The sequence below is a fragment of the Hetaerina americana genome, unplaced genomic scaffold, assembly GCF_022747635.1.
Source record: "Hetaerina americana unplaced genomic scaffold, ioHetAmer1.1.p SCAF_1228, whole genome shotgun sequence".
Taxonomy (NCBI): domain Eukaryota; kingdom Metazoa; phylum Arthropoda; class Insecta; order Odonata; family Calopterygidae; genus Hetaerina; species Hetaerina americana.
In genome coordinates this window covers 13,727-30,146 of record NW_027286324.1, presented here as the reverse complement: position 1 = coordinate 30,146, position 16,420 = coordinate 13,727, and the positions used below count along the sequence as shown (strand labels likewise).

The 16,420-nt window shown below is 39.0% G+C and overlaps 1 protein-coding gene across 1 annotated transcript; it reads left to right on the top strand.

Moving 5' to 3' along the window:
- The first annotated feature begins 1,025 nt into the window (after positions 1–1,025).
- LOC139685973 (uncharacterized) lies at positions 1,026–14,006 on the top strand. The gene is made up of 5 exons (XM_071583098.1): positions 1,026–1,074; positions 3,925–4,145; positions 8,505–9,080; positions 13,532–13,917; positions 13,982–14,006. The coding sequence occupies exons 1-5, from the start codon at positions 1,026–1,028 to the stop codon at positions 14,004–14,006; spliced, it is 1,257 nt and encodes a 418-aa protein (XP_071439199.1).
- The last annotated feature ends 2,414 nt before the right edge of the window (positions 14,007–16,420 follow it).

The following is a 16,420-nucleotide window of genomic DNA, read 5'->3' as shown; positions in this document are numbered from 1 at the left end:
TTTACTGAATTGCAAGTACACTGCGAATTAATTAGCCATTCTGAAGCTATTATGTTCCAGATGGAAGACAACCAACTCATTGCTTCTGACATCACTTGAAATGTTGAGCGTAGAAAAAAATGATAATTTCAAAATCAGCTAGAGAGAATTAAAAGGAGACGACAGCCTCTAGCCTATTATCATGTTAAGCTTAATAAAATATGACACCCATTATTCTATAAAAAATGTGGCACGTGTAAAACATGTTAACGCAAAGAGCAAAACACTTAAGTTCACCAGCACCTTAAACGATCTAACTTTAGGAAATTGGGAGATATTGCTTGTCTTACCTGTTCTTTATCCTAGGAAAACTATTGCAAACTCCATTATCTATTCTACAAAATCTTATCAACAATTAGCTAAAGCTAAAATAAGTCCCTAGGTATCACTGTAGTTTTAATAGTTGATTCTTGTTCTTTATTTTACTCCGAAGTACATTTTTAAATAGCTAAGTATATTCTTGTAATAGTGTCCATGATATTATATTCAACTCTTTTGATGGAACTACCAGAGAATTATTTTGCCACGTTGATTATTGTTTGTCTGTACTTTTCTGTGGTGACATTAGCAGTGCAAATGTTGGTGTTACTTAAAAAATTGTTATTCCAAATTATTCGGTCGGCTAGTTAATATTTTATTAATCTTTTGTGAGTCTTGGTTGCGCTAAAATTCACGTTTAACTCATTAATCAACATGATTACATAATGTGCCCTCTTCAGCCATGCCTCTTTCCGATCATTGTCATGTCTTCGGTTCGAATTTTCATTTGTTGTTTAGGTTATTTAGCGTAACATTTGATTAACCTTGTCACATTCTGTATGGGGCGGTTATATATTTTTTTGCAAATTGCGCAACAATGGCCCACTGTATTGTAATTGTCGAGTTTAAATTTAGTCACCGCGTCCTTAAAAGTGGGAAACAGGGTTGTTTAATGAGCTGGTCCCATACGGCTTTCAGAACCCGATTTCATAACGGCAATTGCCTCAATGAACCGGGAAATGAAACATCAGCTCTACGTTACAGAAGATCATAGAGGTAAATGAATGGTATTGCCTTGTGTTGCTGGCATACGCCTCACACGTTGATTCTAACATTTTTAATATCTTAAGTAAGAGATTATTAGTATATAAATTATATGCTAGAACAATAATAAGAGATTTTTAATAGAATATATGAGTATTCATCAAAAATCCTTTGATTCCCCACATCCTCACCACTGGAGACCTCAAGACCCGGAGGGGATTAAAGGAATGCAAAACTTTAAAAATGAACTTAGTCGGGAGAAATCATTGAAAAGAAAATTTTTATCATTTGAATAAAGCCAGCGAGATCAGCATCGTTACATCGGTGCTTGATTATGTATATGTTGATAGGACTTAAAAATAAAATACTATAGATAACATTTTCTCTATTTGTTCTACCGTTCTATATAATTTGTTCTATTGTGCCGTTCAAATTATATTTTGCTCTCGTGAGTGCTTCTACATCATCGAAATATATATATATATACATATATATATATATATATATATATATATATATATATATATATATATATATATATATATATATATACATTCAAACACGAAATCCCGCCAAACGGCGAATAAATACTCATATATACAGAAACAGATATAAGGAAAAGGGATAGGAACACATATAAAGGACGAACACAATAGAGGTGGGGAAGGCGGAATCGAACGGATCACAATATATATATATATATATATATATATATATATATATATATATATATATATATATATATATATATATAAAACCATAAACACAGTAATCAACCCGAAGGTCGGTTTAGTAGGTGATGGTAGAGATCACCCAGTACTAAGCCCTACACGGCGTGTGAAATTCACACATCAGGGTAGGGGGGCCAGTTCCTTTCCCTGTGCCGATTATGGTTTACCAGGAAGATCTGGTACCCGAAGAATCACTTTAGCTTGGGTGGAGCTGCAGGTGACCAGAGTTATATATATATATATATATATATATATATATATATATACATATATATATATACATATATATATACATATATATAATTTATATATATATATATATCAAGATTGCATTAGCGAACGAAAACACAAAGACACAAAAAAGAAACACACATACTATATTCTGAATTTTCGGAGGCGCTGCCAGGAAGGAAGTGATATACAAAAATATATATACATATATATGATAAATATATATATATATATATATATATATATATATATATATATATATATATATATATATATATATATATATATATGATGTTAAAGCACTATAAAACGAGAGCAATATACAAATTATTCGGACGGCACAACAGAACGTGCTATCTTATTTTAGTGCTCAATTGTGTCGTCCAAATGTTATGTGTTAATATAGTTCAACAACTACATTGTGGATTTTACCGTGATACCGTCATTTAAACTCATCATTCCGTGTTATATGTCGAAATTGGCTGTTTATAAGAGAGGATCCCATCATTTCAAAGTCTAACGATAAAAAATACAGCAGCCATATTACTTAGCATCCTTTGCTAAGAAGCGATCGCCATATTTTGCCTCAATGCGAGCATAGTATTATTATTATTACAGCTGTGTCTTCATAATTACCATGTCTATGATAAGATATCGCGATGATTTTTTTCTCTTTGTCAAGATTTTTTATTACGACCCCCATCGCTTCCACCTGTTAAAATAAAAAGGAACATTCCTCACTGATATCGCATTTTCCGAGGAAAGATAGCGTTTTTACCACTCACGAATACATATTTCCGAAAGTACCAAGTGGCCAGCCCGGTATAAAAGTGAGCAAGTGTGCGGGAGAAGGTGCAGTTGAGGTCCCAAAACTGAGCAAGGTAAGTCGACTCCCGCTGTCATTCGATCGACGTAATTATCATTTGTCCTTGATATTGCGGTTGATGACTTCAAGAGTAGAGAATAGCTCAATGTTCTAAGTGTTAAATATCAGTACCTGCGTCGAAAGCCCTTAGAAACCTAGTTTTTGTGTTGAAAAGAGTGGAAAGCATCTTTTAAAGGGTTTCTCTTCAACAGGGTTACCAAACCTCATTTAATCAATTCTCCAAACTGAACTGACTCAGGGCACGAGGTTTTACTCTAGACAAATGTGTTAATCGAAATGATTGTAGTCAGATAAGTCCGCACCTTCTCCTAGTTTAAATTTACAAACTTTTTCCTGACTGAATTAGAAATTACGTTTTTCCTCATCTTATACCTGATTTTCGTTATTCTCTTCTGAGAAACCACATTTTCTTTCGTGTGTATTTTAATTATCCATAAATCTCTGATTTACCAAGGCATTCAAGTGTTGACAGGAAATTTATATCATAAAGGAGAGACTAATCTATTTTCTTATCTTATCTATTTTCAGATGAAGGTCACTATTCTCTTCCTCGCTATTCTCGGCTTGTCCAGCGCTTCATCGATCTTTCATGGTAATAATTAAGCTTATATTAAACTTTTAAAATGAGTTTGGTGACAAAAACTAGCTTATAAATAGAAATATTTAAAATTTTACTCAATACTAATAGTAAAAGTGGATAGTTTTGCCTGACCAATCTTGACCTACATTGAAGATCGACTTAGACTCTGATGCATTCTTGGGCGCAATTGTTGCGTCCAGGTTTTTCTTGGGAAATCAACTTTTGATGTTTGTAGTACCGTGAGAAATATCCTATGGTATTTTTAAACAAATTCACTTTTTAATATTAACTGAGCATTTATAAACTTGGTGAAATCATCCATGGTTTAATATACGTGGAAAATAAGTAACAAAGACAAACAAAAAGTTTACCTTGAATGGATGAGCGGATTACACCATTCCAAAACAATTAATAAATAATACTTTGGCCAACAGAACGGAGGCAGGAGGCAGTATCTCTCCAACAAGCGTCGACCCAAGACTTGGAGTCCCTCCTTCAGCAACTCATCGCTTTAATCCCATTCGACAAATGCCACGCCGTCGTGGACTGGTACGTGCAGAACGATGATGACGTGAAACAGGCCTACGCTTTCCTCCGCTCCGATGAATTCAGAGTCCTCACCGACAAGGTGCTGGCCATGCCGGAGTACCAGGACGTGAGTGCCGCATAGTGTCTTAAGGTTTCGGAAGGTTTTTTGCGATTTTTCACCGTTTACACTTTGTGCTTAACAGGCACAAAATCAAAATATGAACCAAGATTTGAAGGAAAGTTTTGACTTTTATATATTTTATTCGTTGCATTCGCGGAACACACTGAGCGAAAATTAGAGCTGACGAAATATATTTAAATTCACAAAGGAGAAGGAAATTCACATGCGCAATTAGAACTTTCGTTTCATCCAGAATGAACCATCCAGCACGATCTGAAATCGTTGTGGAGTCTGCATAAACAGCCAGGACCGAATGAATACCATTGATTGATTCATTTGATACCAGAATGAAAACGCATTCCAAAGTGGCATCGGATTAAAATGCACCTCATGATTGTTATTTAATGACTATAGATCGTTAAATTGAATTTTACCCGTCAACACTTGTACATGTCAGCCACCCTACCCTCTTACCAACTTTAGAGTATTAATTTTTATTCGCCAAGGTCTACACAGCTATAAATGAGCTTAAAACGAAAGAAAATTCATTTAGGTTAAAATTTTTTGAAAAACTTCTCGTTAATCCCTGTTAATTTACAAATGATGAATTGAATAGTTTAAAAGGAAGTGCTGTTCTTCGTCCCAAACAAACTTTTCATATTCTGATTAAATGATTGGCCTTAGCGTCCTAGGGCCCCTGTCTCCCTACCCTAAGGTTTAGCGATGACCTTAATCACGAGCAAAAGCGTACACGAACCAAGTCAGAATTAGTGAGTCCGTGATATGTCCACCGAATTTCACCAACGTTTCAAAGGCCTAAACAGCCTATATCAAAGTTTATTGTTCCTGGATACGTGATAATATAATGGTATTTTTAAATACCTCGATCCTCTAAATCTTACTAGCATCATATACATGAGCATAAATATATTAGGATTATGTATGACATTAATGATTTTAAGGCAATAATCATCTTTAGCCTTCTAAATGAAAAATGTTCTGTAAAATTTCACTCAAAGTTCCCATTTTTGCGATTCCTTAGACTAGCTGAGACAATTGGCAAACCGAAACGTTAGACTTAACTAATTGAAATGAATCCACCGCAGAAATCCAAATGAGGATTTTTCTGGAACAACGTAGTTAACCTTAAATGCAATTTCTGGCAAATAGACACTTGGGATTAATTTTTTACAGAAAGAAGAACTTGAAAGGTGTATTTATTGCCAAATACTATATTTATCCAGCAGATAAAATGTTTTAGGATATAGTAACCAATCAATGAAAAGACTTTCTATATCCGCTCACATAAATTTCAAAGGTTACGTGATCGATTATAACTAACGAGAAAAAATATCACAGAACACTGTTATTATTTAAATACGCTTAACGGTTACGACGGCAAATATAATTATAATATGTAATAAATGAACCAAAAAAGGTTTTTTTCTGTACGCAAAATGACGGTGAAACTTCAAGAATATTCATTGAAGATTTTTGGAAATACATCAGGGCCGTGGAGATATATCTGCGGAAAATATTGGTTTGATTAATTCCGAATTACTACTGCTCATTTTCCCATTGAGGATAATTTTTTGCGTGGAGGTTATGTTTACTGATGTGGAAACTCGATGATTCTCAAAACACCGCGTGATAACCTCTCTGAGCAGCGAAATTAATTAATTACAGATCTTAAAAGATACAATTACAAAATAAAGGAGTCCAGGGAATGCCATTGCTCTCGTGAATCCAGCAGAGTTCATATTTATCCTTCGACGGGAACCAACCCGAAGTTTGGTTTCGATAGTTGAGAATATAGGACAGTCCAGTGAAATTTGCACATTGACAAAGGTGTAAAAGAAGAGGGGAAGGCATTTCTTTTCTTTTTGCGGCCTATGCTTACCCAGGAAGAGCAATAGTACCCAATAAATCGCACAGATTTAGTGATTTTGGATTCAAATATCCGGGAATTTTTTTCGCAAGAATATGACACCAAACGTAACATATGCTAAAAGAGAAACATTTCTCTATAATTTCAGTCGTGCCTTGCACACCTTCAACAACGAGAGAGTCACGACCAAAGGGAGATGCTGAAATAGTTTTAAAGAGGTGAAAAAGAGTTGGCATTTAAGGTAATGCCAACGCCAAAATTCCGTTGCTTGGTGGTCAGGGAGAAGCTGGAAGGGGCGGGGGCAAAACGAGGAGGTGCTGATGGGAAGGGAATGCGTGGGGCAGGGCAGGGGGCAGGGCAGGGGGCAGGGCAGGGGGCAGGGCAGGGGGAAGGGCAGGGGGCAGGGTTTGCTGCTCACGCGATTGCACGAAGTTGGGGGAGGACATCTAAAAAGGAACTCGGTGGTCCTAGGAGTAATGGAAACTTTCGTGGAACGCATTGGTTTTACAGTAGATAGGCAAAATATGGGAAAATGAACTTTTGGGATAATTCTGGCAGAGAGCACGCCAGAGAAGTAAGTTGTGCAAACGGAAAGTGTTCTTTTTGTTCTTTCGTTGGATTTTGAGAGTGCTATTGGCACTTTTTCGTTCAGGAGGGATTCAAGGAAAATACGGCTTAAACGAGAAGATCAAAGACTGAAAACGAGCGAATTTAGGGAATCGGAGTATTACAAGCATGTTGGCCCAGAATAAAATAATGAGAGAAGATAGCTCAGTGTGTATGGGATGAAAACCGATGAAGTGAACGCATATATAATTTTGCCAAAGTAAAGGTTTTCGACGGTGCTGGTCGCAGAGAAAAAATATTTTCAAAGGAGCCTAATGTAAAGATAGCAATAACAGGTGATGGACCTATTTTCCATATTTGACCCTTTTATCTGACGGCAGAGATGATGTGAATGAATTGCGTGTAACAATGAAGCAAGTGAGCTTCGAAAGGATATTTGCGCTAGAGTCGTGTGGAATAGAGCGAATAAGTAATATCAGAGGAAGGAGAGACCTTTCAAGGGATATTGGTATGTGGAGTGAGATAAATGAAGAGGCCACAGTTACGTCTCCATTCAGGAGAGGGATTTTGGAGAATTTAGCTCCTCCAGGAAGAGATGTTTTTCATGCTGTACGGTGCGGTCTTAAATCAAGGGTTGGAGATTAAATCAACAAAATTGGAACTTCCTTCAGTTTCGGATCAGTGGGAACAAAATTGTCGATACCGATTGTTTGTTTGTGAAATTAAATGAATGTGGAAGTAAATGGTAAAGGATCAGATGGGGAGAAGGTTGAGATTTCTTCGACGAATTGACTTTCAGGGGACTACTCTCTTTGAGATAGTTTATAGTTCGTAGGGGAAAGTTTGGTTTTTCAACGGCGTGTGAAATTCATATTTCTGGGTAGAGGGGTCAGCTCCTTTCCCTCCTCTCTCTTTCTCTCTCTCTCTCTCTCTCTCTCTCTCTCTCTCTCTCTCTCTCTCTCTCTCTCTCTATATATATATATATATATATATATATATATATATATATATATATATATATATAGAGAGAGAGAGAGAGAGAGATTTATTTATATTTTTCTATAGAGAGAGATTTATTTAGATTTATCTATATTTCTATATATATACATATAGAAATATATATTATAAATACAATAAACCTTGGGCCAAGCTAGAGATCTCCAGGGGCCTTTATGGGTGCCGAACCCGGGGCCTATGGTCAGTCGAACACTACCCCTGGACTACCAAGTATCTCATGTATATAAACATACAGAAGTATCCGATGACTGCTACCATGAAACCTCAGCTGGCGAGTGCAACAACTGTTGCTCCTAGTACGGCCACCGATGCCGTATAACTTACAGGTCGATGGGCAGGAGCCAAAAGAAAGGTAGACCAACCAGCGTCTGTCCCTCAGTGGGCTCCAAAAGCATCAGACCCGGGTAGGATGGCCATTTTGTCATGACGTCACATTTAAAACACTGCTGAGGGAAAACAACTTAATGAATCACCCCATTCTACAATGATGGAAATACATCCATGCATAAGTCCTGGCGACTACGGGATTCGGCTCACTGGGCGGTATGCCGTTCCCGTCAGCGGGAGAGACAAGACTTCTGCGATCGTAATCGGACAAATTCCTTGATTATAATTTATATTGAAATGTCTTCCTTTCTCTTCAACACATTTTATGAAATAACTCTAAGGAAATACTACCGACAACAATCAAAAAGTGGGCATGTCAATGATCGCCGACCATTCCCCCTTTTGTCGTGAAATGGATACGTGTTTCTATGGCAATTCATGCTGCGCTTTCCAAGATATTAAAATTTTACCATCTCATTAGTTGGGTAATAATCACGTTTGGTATAAGATGATAATTTTGCCGCCAATTTTGGAAAAATTAATTTTCTTCCATTATTTCCTCATAGTTCTTGAAATACCTGTATGATGCTGGACTTGACATTTACACCTACCAGAACATCATCCGCTCCATTTTCGGACTCCCTCCCATCGAACCTCCAATGATCGATTTAGCAAGGGACGAACCTTCGGAATCGGGCATCATCAAGATGGTCCTGGACGTCTTAAAGGTACTCCCGGTCGATGAGATCAAGAAATGGTTTTACAACACCTGCCTCCCTGACCCGGCTTACCAATCTCTGCTGGTCAAGCTCAACTCGCAGGAATTCAGAAACCTGGTCATCCGCGTCAAGCACACGCAGGAGTATCAGGACATGACGAACATCCTCAAGGACCAAGGAATCGACGTCGCGGCGATCGAGAAGGCAATTGCAGGCTTTTTCGGAGGGTCAAGGCGGTCCACCAGGAACATGGACGACCTCCTCCACCAGTTCGCCTCTTTCATTCCGTTCGATAAGTGCTTGGAAATAGTGCAGAAGTACATAGCCAGCGATCCGGACGTGAAGGAAGCATATGCCTTTCTCCTCTCTGACGAATTCAAACAGCTCACCGATAAGGTCATCGCCATGCCCGAGTACCAGAACGTAAGTGACATCCTCGGTACATACGTGTGTTTGTGTTTACATATAATATAGTACTTGACGGCAAGACAGAGCACAAAAAATATACGTATATTGACGCCCCCCGCCCCGCGCTACCCCCTCCTCCGATGTCTCTCAGCTCTACCTGAAGAAGGCCTAAGAGGCCAAAGGTTTACCAATATGCAATGTGAATGCCCTTTAATCTATTTTCCAAATGCATATTTTAGTGTTCTGTTGTGCGATTCAAGTTTTACGTTGTTCTCGTGAGTGCTTGAACACACACACACACGTGCGTGTATGTGTAAATATTTTTGTAGTAGAACGCTCTTCAGCGACGCTCAAATATATAATACTATTGTTACAGATTTTTTAAAACACAGAAACACTAAGAAAGGCCACTCAAATAAGCCGTTTTGACGGCACAGTCGTCATCATGAGACCAGGTCGTGTCGTCAAAACTAAATATGTGACGGTCCTTTGTGTTTCTATGCTTTAAAAATCCGAACACAACACTCTTGATGCTTGATGCTTTGATAAATGCTATAGTGTATCCATTTTAGAATCCATCTCTCACCCTCCACTCAAACTCAAAACGATTGAGCAGGCGTTTATCTGGCTCTTGGATTCCTAAAATGAACCAGACATTAATATTACACATTCAATACCCCAATCTTTACATATTTCCATCCCTCCTCCGCTCCCGACATCTCCGATATCATCCCCACACTTATTAAAATTCCCATCCCCTCGCAAACCTTTCCCAACCTTCCCCTTCCATCCAGCGTCTCCGACTCCTGTCATAACCTTTTTCTCAGTTCCTTCGCTACCATCCTTGATAAAGATGGCTTGCCCACTGAAAATAAGAGAACATGTGATTTCTTTTCTTTTGCTTCTAGGTTTTTGTTTGTGTTCACTTGTGCTAACTTTATAATTATTCACATCCGTGACACTTTCACATAATTTTTATGCATGTATGTATGTGTATATATATATATATATATATATACATATATATATATATATATATATACATATATATATATATATACATATATATATATATATATATAATTAGGTAATCTACCGGTTAAGGTAGGTTTTTGGAAGGACATCATTATGAATTAAATAATTTGTGACCCCTAGCAAAACACAACATCCTACTTTACATCACGTCCCTCTTCAGCTATGAGTACTTTCTTCCTCCCTTCATCCCGTCCAACATCCCTATCCTGTTCCTTCCCTTTCCTCGTTTGCCTAACATTCTCCCCTCTATTACAGTCTCCAACATCCCGCTGCCGGTCAATACCCCCTTCAGCCTACTTCCTCATTTGTTTTCTTCTCTGTCCATTTCACCTTCTCCATTCTTCTCCACACCCACATTTCAAAAGCCTCCAATCTACGTCTATCCTCCTGCTTCAATGACCACGTTTCCGCACCGTACATAGCTACGCTCCATATCAAAGTTTTTAATAGTCTTTTCTTAATATCCTTACTCAACGTCGCTGTCATCAACTCCGTCCTCCTTGTGAAAGCCTCTTTGCCTAGCGCAATTCTTCTCCTCACGTCCCTATTACTTTGACCGTGTGGGTCAAAAACACTACCGAGATACGTAACCTGTTCTCCCTGCACTAGTTTTCGTCCTCCTATATTAATGTTTAGCTTAGCCTTTTTCTTTCTAGAAAATCGCATAACCTTGGTTTTATTAATATTGATTCTCCTCCCATACCTGTCGCACTGAATTTCCAATTCACTCAGCAGTGCTTGCAGCCCCTTGGCTGACTGACAAACTAAAGCTTGGCCATAAGCAAATCTAACTGATTTTACGTATTCCCCGCCCACTTTCATTCCTACCTCCAGTTTTTCCCATGCCTCCTTAATCATTTCCTCTGCATACAGGTTGAACAGCAACGGTGATAATGGGCAACCCTGCCTTACACCTCTTCCTAACACTGCCCATCCGGACTCCCCGTTCCCCACCCGAACCTGAGCAGTCTGAGATATGTACAGGTTGTGGATTAGCCTCCTTTGCCTCCAATCCTATCCTATTTTATGCAATATACGCATTAGTTGTTCCCAATTAACTCTGTCAAACGCTTTTTCGAAATCTACGAAACAGGCAAATACCTCCTGGTTGTGTTCTATATTCCTCTCGATTAATTATCTCATTACTGCAATGGCATCACGCGTACCTCTCCCCTTCCTAAACCCAAACTGATCATCCCCTAAGTAATCATTTGCCCTACTCTCTATCCTTTTGTTTATGATCCTGAGAACAACTTTAGCTGCGTGAGATATCAAACTTATCGTCCTGTAGTCTTCACATGATGTAGCCTTTACCTTTTTCGGGAAAGGAACTAAAACTGATCTCACAAAGTCTTCATATATATATATATATATATATATATATATATATATATATATGATTTCTTCCTTTCTTGATTTTCTATGATTCGAATTGCCGAATAGGACATTACACAGTAACAAACAATAGAGAAACACAAAAAAAGATCACTCACACGTTATTTCTTGATAATTTCGACTGCTCAGCAGTCATTACTTCTATATCTTCCGATTAAGACGGAGTAATATTCCGTCGAAATTATCAAGAAATAACGTGTGAGTGATCTTTTTTTGTGTTTCTCTATTGTTTGTTACTGTGTAATGTACTATATATATGTATATACATAATAATGGGCTGACACAATGTAACACAAATAGAAAAGAATAGCAACATTTAAAACGGCACTCACACGGTAAATTGTTCGAGCTTTCGGCCCTCTCAGAGGCCTTCTTCAAGCGAGACTGAAAATATCATATACAGGTATATATATATATATATATATATATATATATATATATATATATATATCAAATATATATATATATATATCAAATATATATATATATATCAAATATATATATATATAAAATATATATATATATATAATTATATGCGGGTCGCTGTAGTCCAGGGGGTAGATCGTTGGACTGCTGACCGGAGGGTCCTGGGTTCGATTCCCGGGCGAGGCACCCTGGCATCCTGCAGCTCTACCGAAGCTAAGGTGGTTTTTCGGGTATCAGATATTCCTGGGAAACCATAACCGGCACATATATATATATATATATATATATATATATATATATATATATATATATATGTGTGTGTGTGTGTGTGTGTGTGTGTGTGTGTGTGTGTGTGTGTGTGTGTGTGTGTGTGTGTGTGTGTGTGTGTGTATGCACATATATATAATAGTAATCAACCCGAAGGTCGGTTTAGTAGGTGATGGTAGAGATCACCCAGTACTAAGCCCTATACGGCGTGTGAAATTCACACATCAGGGTAGGGGGACCAGTTCCTTTCCCTGTGCCGGTTATGGTTTCCTAGGAAGATCTGGTACCCGAGAAATCACTTTAGCTTGGGTTGAGCTGCAGGTGCCCAGGGTGCCTCGCCCGGGAATCTAACCCGTGACCCTCCGGTCAGCAGCATGTAATGTTTTTTAACCATCTATACAGGTGATACATCAGATGGACTATCTATTACTAATCATTTGTCAAAAATAATTTTATTTATATCACTATCTCATAACCATGAAATCTCAAGTAAATTTTTAAAATTTATGCTAAGAGAAATACATTTTTAAATTCATTAAAAGTCAACAAAAAACCCAAATAACGGTGGCGAATTTCATTGTAATGTGCTATGCAATGCACTCCTTTTTTTACTCTCCCAATTTTAGCGAAAACAATGAAGGATAAACGCCGGCCTTGAAGACACAATCCAAGCCCACAAACACGCCAAAACAAAAGCATGCGTTTGTGTCCCTTACGGAAATAAGAACACTGTTTGTAATTTTTGCGCTATTTTTAAGCTTATTTCTGGATTTGCAGGTCATGCACTGCTTTGAGCTTGGCCTACTGGTACGAGACACTTGGTTTCTTTCATCGCTTGATCCCTTGATTTCTCTAAAGAACGGAGCAAACGTTTTGAAGGCTGAAGGGAAATATGAAATTATTTTCCGTAACATGAGAGTGTGCCGCAATTAATATTTACAGAGAACTTAGATAATATTGCCATTTTAGAAATAAATACTTCCTCATCTGAGACATTGTTTGCCCTGATTGTCATAGTCATTGTACTTAGTTCACTCTCAAATTAATAAAATTCTTGGTACTCTAACATCTCGAAATTTCCAATGCAAAGAACTACAGTCGCGAGATTTGAAAGGTAAATTACAAAACTATGTGAATTTGCTAAACGGTAGTACTTGCAAAGTGCTGAAAGCGGGATCTTCAGCGAAGTTAAACAATAAAAAAACTATAAAGATCATATCACAGCTATGATATTATCAAGGTGAAACTCCTTATTTTAATGGCATTGGCATACAGTAATTAGCTGTGTTGGTCTCTAATGATTGAAGTTTCTCAATATTTTCACTTGTTTTAAATTAATCCAGTTCCTGAAGTACTTGTACGACGCCGGTCTCGACATCTACACATACCAGAACATTATCCGAGAGATCTTCGGCTTGCCACCCATTCAACCCCCGAGGAAGCTCCACGGCCGCTCCCTCGCCAGGGAGTCTGGGATCATTAAGATGGTCCTTGACATCGTCGCCGTCCTCCCAATCGACGATATAAGGAATTGGTTCCAGAATGTGTGCCTCCCGGATCCCTCCTTCCAGAATCTCTTGCAAAAGATATCCTCTCCGGAATTCCAGCAACTTGTCCAAGACGTGGTCAACCTGCCCGAGTACAAGGAGCTGACCGACGTGCTCAGATCTCAAGGCATTGACGTGGACGCCATCGAAAAGGCCATCAGTGACTACTTCAACAATCACAGGTCTCTTAGGAATCCCAGGAGCCTCCAGTCCCTCCTCCAGCAATTCCTCGCTTTTATCCCGAAGGACAAACTTCTGTACATCCTCCTAAACTACATACAAACCGACCCAGACGTCCAGGCCGTTTTCCAGTACTTGCAGGGCGAGTCCTTCAGGAATTTGGTGGTCAATCTAGAGGGTGTTCAGGATCTTTATGATGTAAGTACCAATTGCGGTAGCTTGGCATTCGACAGAATTTAAAACCGCTGATTTACATTTGAAAACGTAGCTTACTGAATAAGACCTAGGCAGAAGATATTTGGCATACTAATAGCTTTTACGCAAAACGCGAAAGAGACGTAATGCTGGACTTTACACCCCCCGGGAAAGGAAAATGTTGTTCCATTACCTAGGAAAACGCAACACTATAACCCAATATCCCATACAGTTTATGCAGTTCAATGATGTTGGATCACTGGCATGTTCAATTGATAACGCAAGCATACATCATTTTACCAGTTAAATTCTAAATATTTAAATTTTTCTGATGGAGTTTTGTTCAGGAATTACTAGTTATAGAATAGCTCTTAGCAAGAATTACACATAGTGCTCGGAGGTAGTAACCTCACGAAATAAGACTAAATAGCTGGCAAAAATATGGCTCAAGCATAGGTCTACCTCTCCTTAGGAACCTTTAGTACCCTTTTAAAAATTTAAGCCCAAGTACGGCGTGAAAGAAATGGAAAGAAAAGCTAAGAATAAAATACACCATTTCTTCTTTTTTCATTTCAAAATCATTCATCTTAATGACAACTTCGTATTATACGTCATTCCGCGGAGCGTCTTGACGTCGTGTCCTTCGAAGAACGTGGAGATTGGTAACAGAAATGCTTTAAAGGTGCCCATGCAATTATGGATACGAAGTCTAACGAAGACCTAAAAGTAAATCAACCTGCTAAATAACATAGGCTGAGAGTTGAAAAAATAAGATACATTTATCTATTACTAAATCTATTGTTGTTGTCTTGTTTAAGATTAAGACTTCCTTAATTTATTTTTATCGTCTCATATTTGAGGACGAAGGGGTACATCTTTTATGCCCATGAATCAAAGCGCACAAACCAAATGATTGCTTTATTCCGTCGCAAATTCGCATGCGGTCAATTCTGAAATGCACCCTCTGTCGACGCAAACGAATTCCATTGGATGCAGTTGCTCCCAGTTGACCCGTGTCGTCCCGAGTGGCTGATCGGTGACATTGTATGGAGGACATTATTTAATCGCTCCCAGGGTATCCGATAAATAATGTTTGACTCCGTGTTGCAATTCGTCCGCAGTTCCTCGACTGGCTGGTCACCAAGAACATCGACGCATACACCTACATCAACGCCATCCTAGGTCTCTTGGGCATCCCAGAGATCCACCCCTCGGGTATGCCGAGGTTCAGGAAGCCCGAGCTCAGGTCGGGCCTGACCAACATGATCAACGAAATCATCGCCGCTCTGCCCGTGGACCAGATCGCCGACTGGTTCACCACCACCTGCGAGCCAGACCCCGAGTTCCAGGACCTCCTCGCCCACCTCCGAAGCGACTCCTTCAAAGTGGTCGTGAACGCCGTCGTCACTGACCCCGCCTTCCCCGAGATGGTCAGTGGACTCCAGAGGCTGGACATACCCACCGACGAGGTCGCCGACTTCCTCCACAACTACTTCGGCTGGTGAATCGAGATGATGACTCCTCTCAAATGTGATATTCCCGAGGGACGACTCATATTTGTAAGGAATAAAGCCGTCGAATAAAAAAATGCGACGCTAAAAGGCATTCGTTACTCTCTCGGCGAGCTAAAAGATGAAATCATACCTCCCGATGCACCCTAATACCCCTCCTTGAAAGAAGATTAATATCTTACCAACCACCTATCTCACTCACACATCAGAACAAAAACACTAGCATCAAATATTCTCTCAGTGGATCATGGCGTATTGACCGTGTCACAGTACTCGAAATATTTGCTTCCAGATGCAACCAAAATAGAAAACACGTGTAAAATCAGCATATCATTATTTGTATCAATTCATAATTACTTCTTACTAATCACGTTAGTGCAAGCTTTGTCCATTATAAATATATCTAAAATTTAGATCACATGCAGCATATAACATGGATATTTTTCAAGGGATGTCATGTCAGAGAGTATGATGTAATTCCTGAAATACTTGTGGCGGAAGCCAATACAAAAATGAACATCAATTTTTAGACCGTCATGAAAAGCATAGTCACACTGATCAACCCGAAGGTCGGTTTGGTCGGTGACGGTAGAGTTCACCCAGTACTAAGCCCTACACGGCGTGTGAAAATTCACACATCAGGGTAGGGGGGCCAGTTCCTTTCTCTGTGCCGGTTATGGTTTCCCAAGAAGATCTGGTACCCGAAAAATCACATAGCTCGAGTGAAGCGGAGGGTGCATAGAGAGGCGTGCCCGGGAATCGAACCTGGGCCCCTCCGGTCAGCCGTCCAATATATATA

What these genes read in the sequence shown, in the direction of transcription:
- LOC139685973 (XM_071583098.1), top strand. Translation starts at nt 1,026, where the DNA reads ATGAACCGGGAAATGAAACATCAGCTCTACGTTACAGAAGATCATAGA. An exon ending in CGTTACAGAAGATCATAGAG is followed by an intron (nt 1,075 to 3,924) that starts GTAAATGAATGG and finishes TTTGGCCAACAG; the next exon opens with AACGGAGGCAGGAGGCAGTA. An exon ending in CCATGCCGGAGTACCAGGAC is followed by an intron (nt 4,146 to 8,504) that starts GTGAGTGCCGCA and finishes ATTTCCTCATAG; the next exon opens with TTCTTGAAATACCTGTATGA.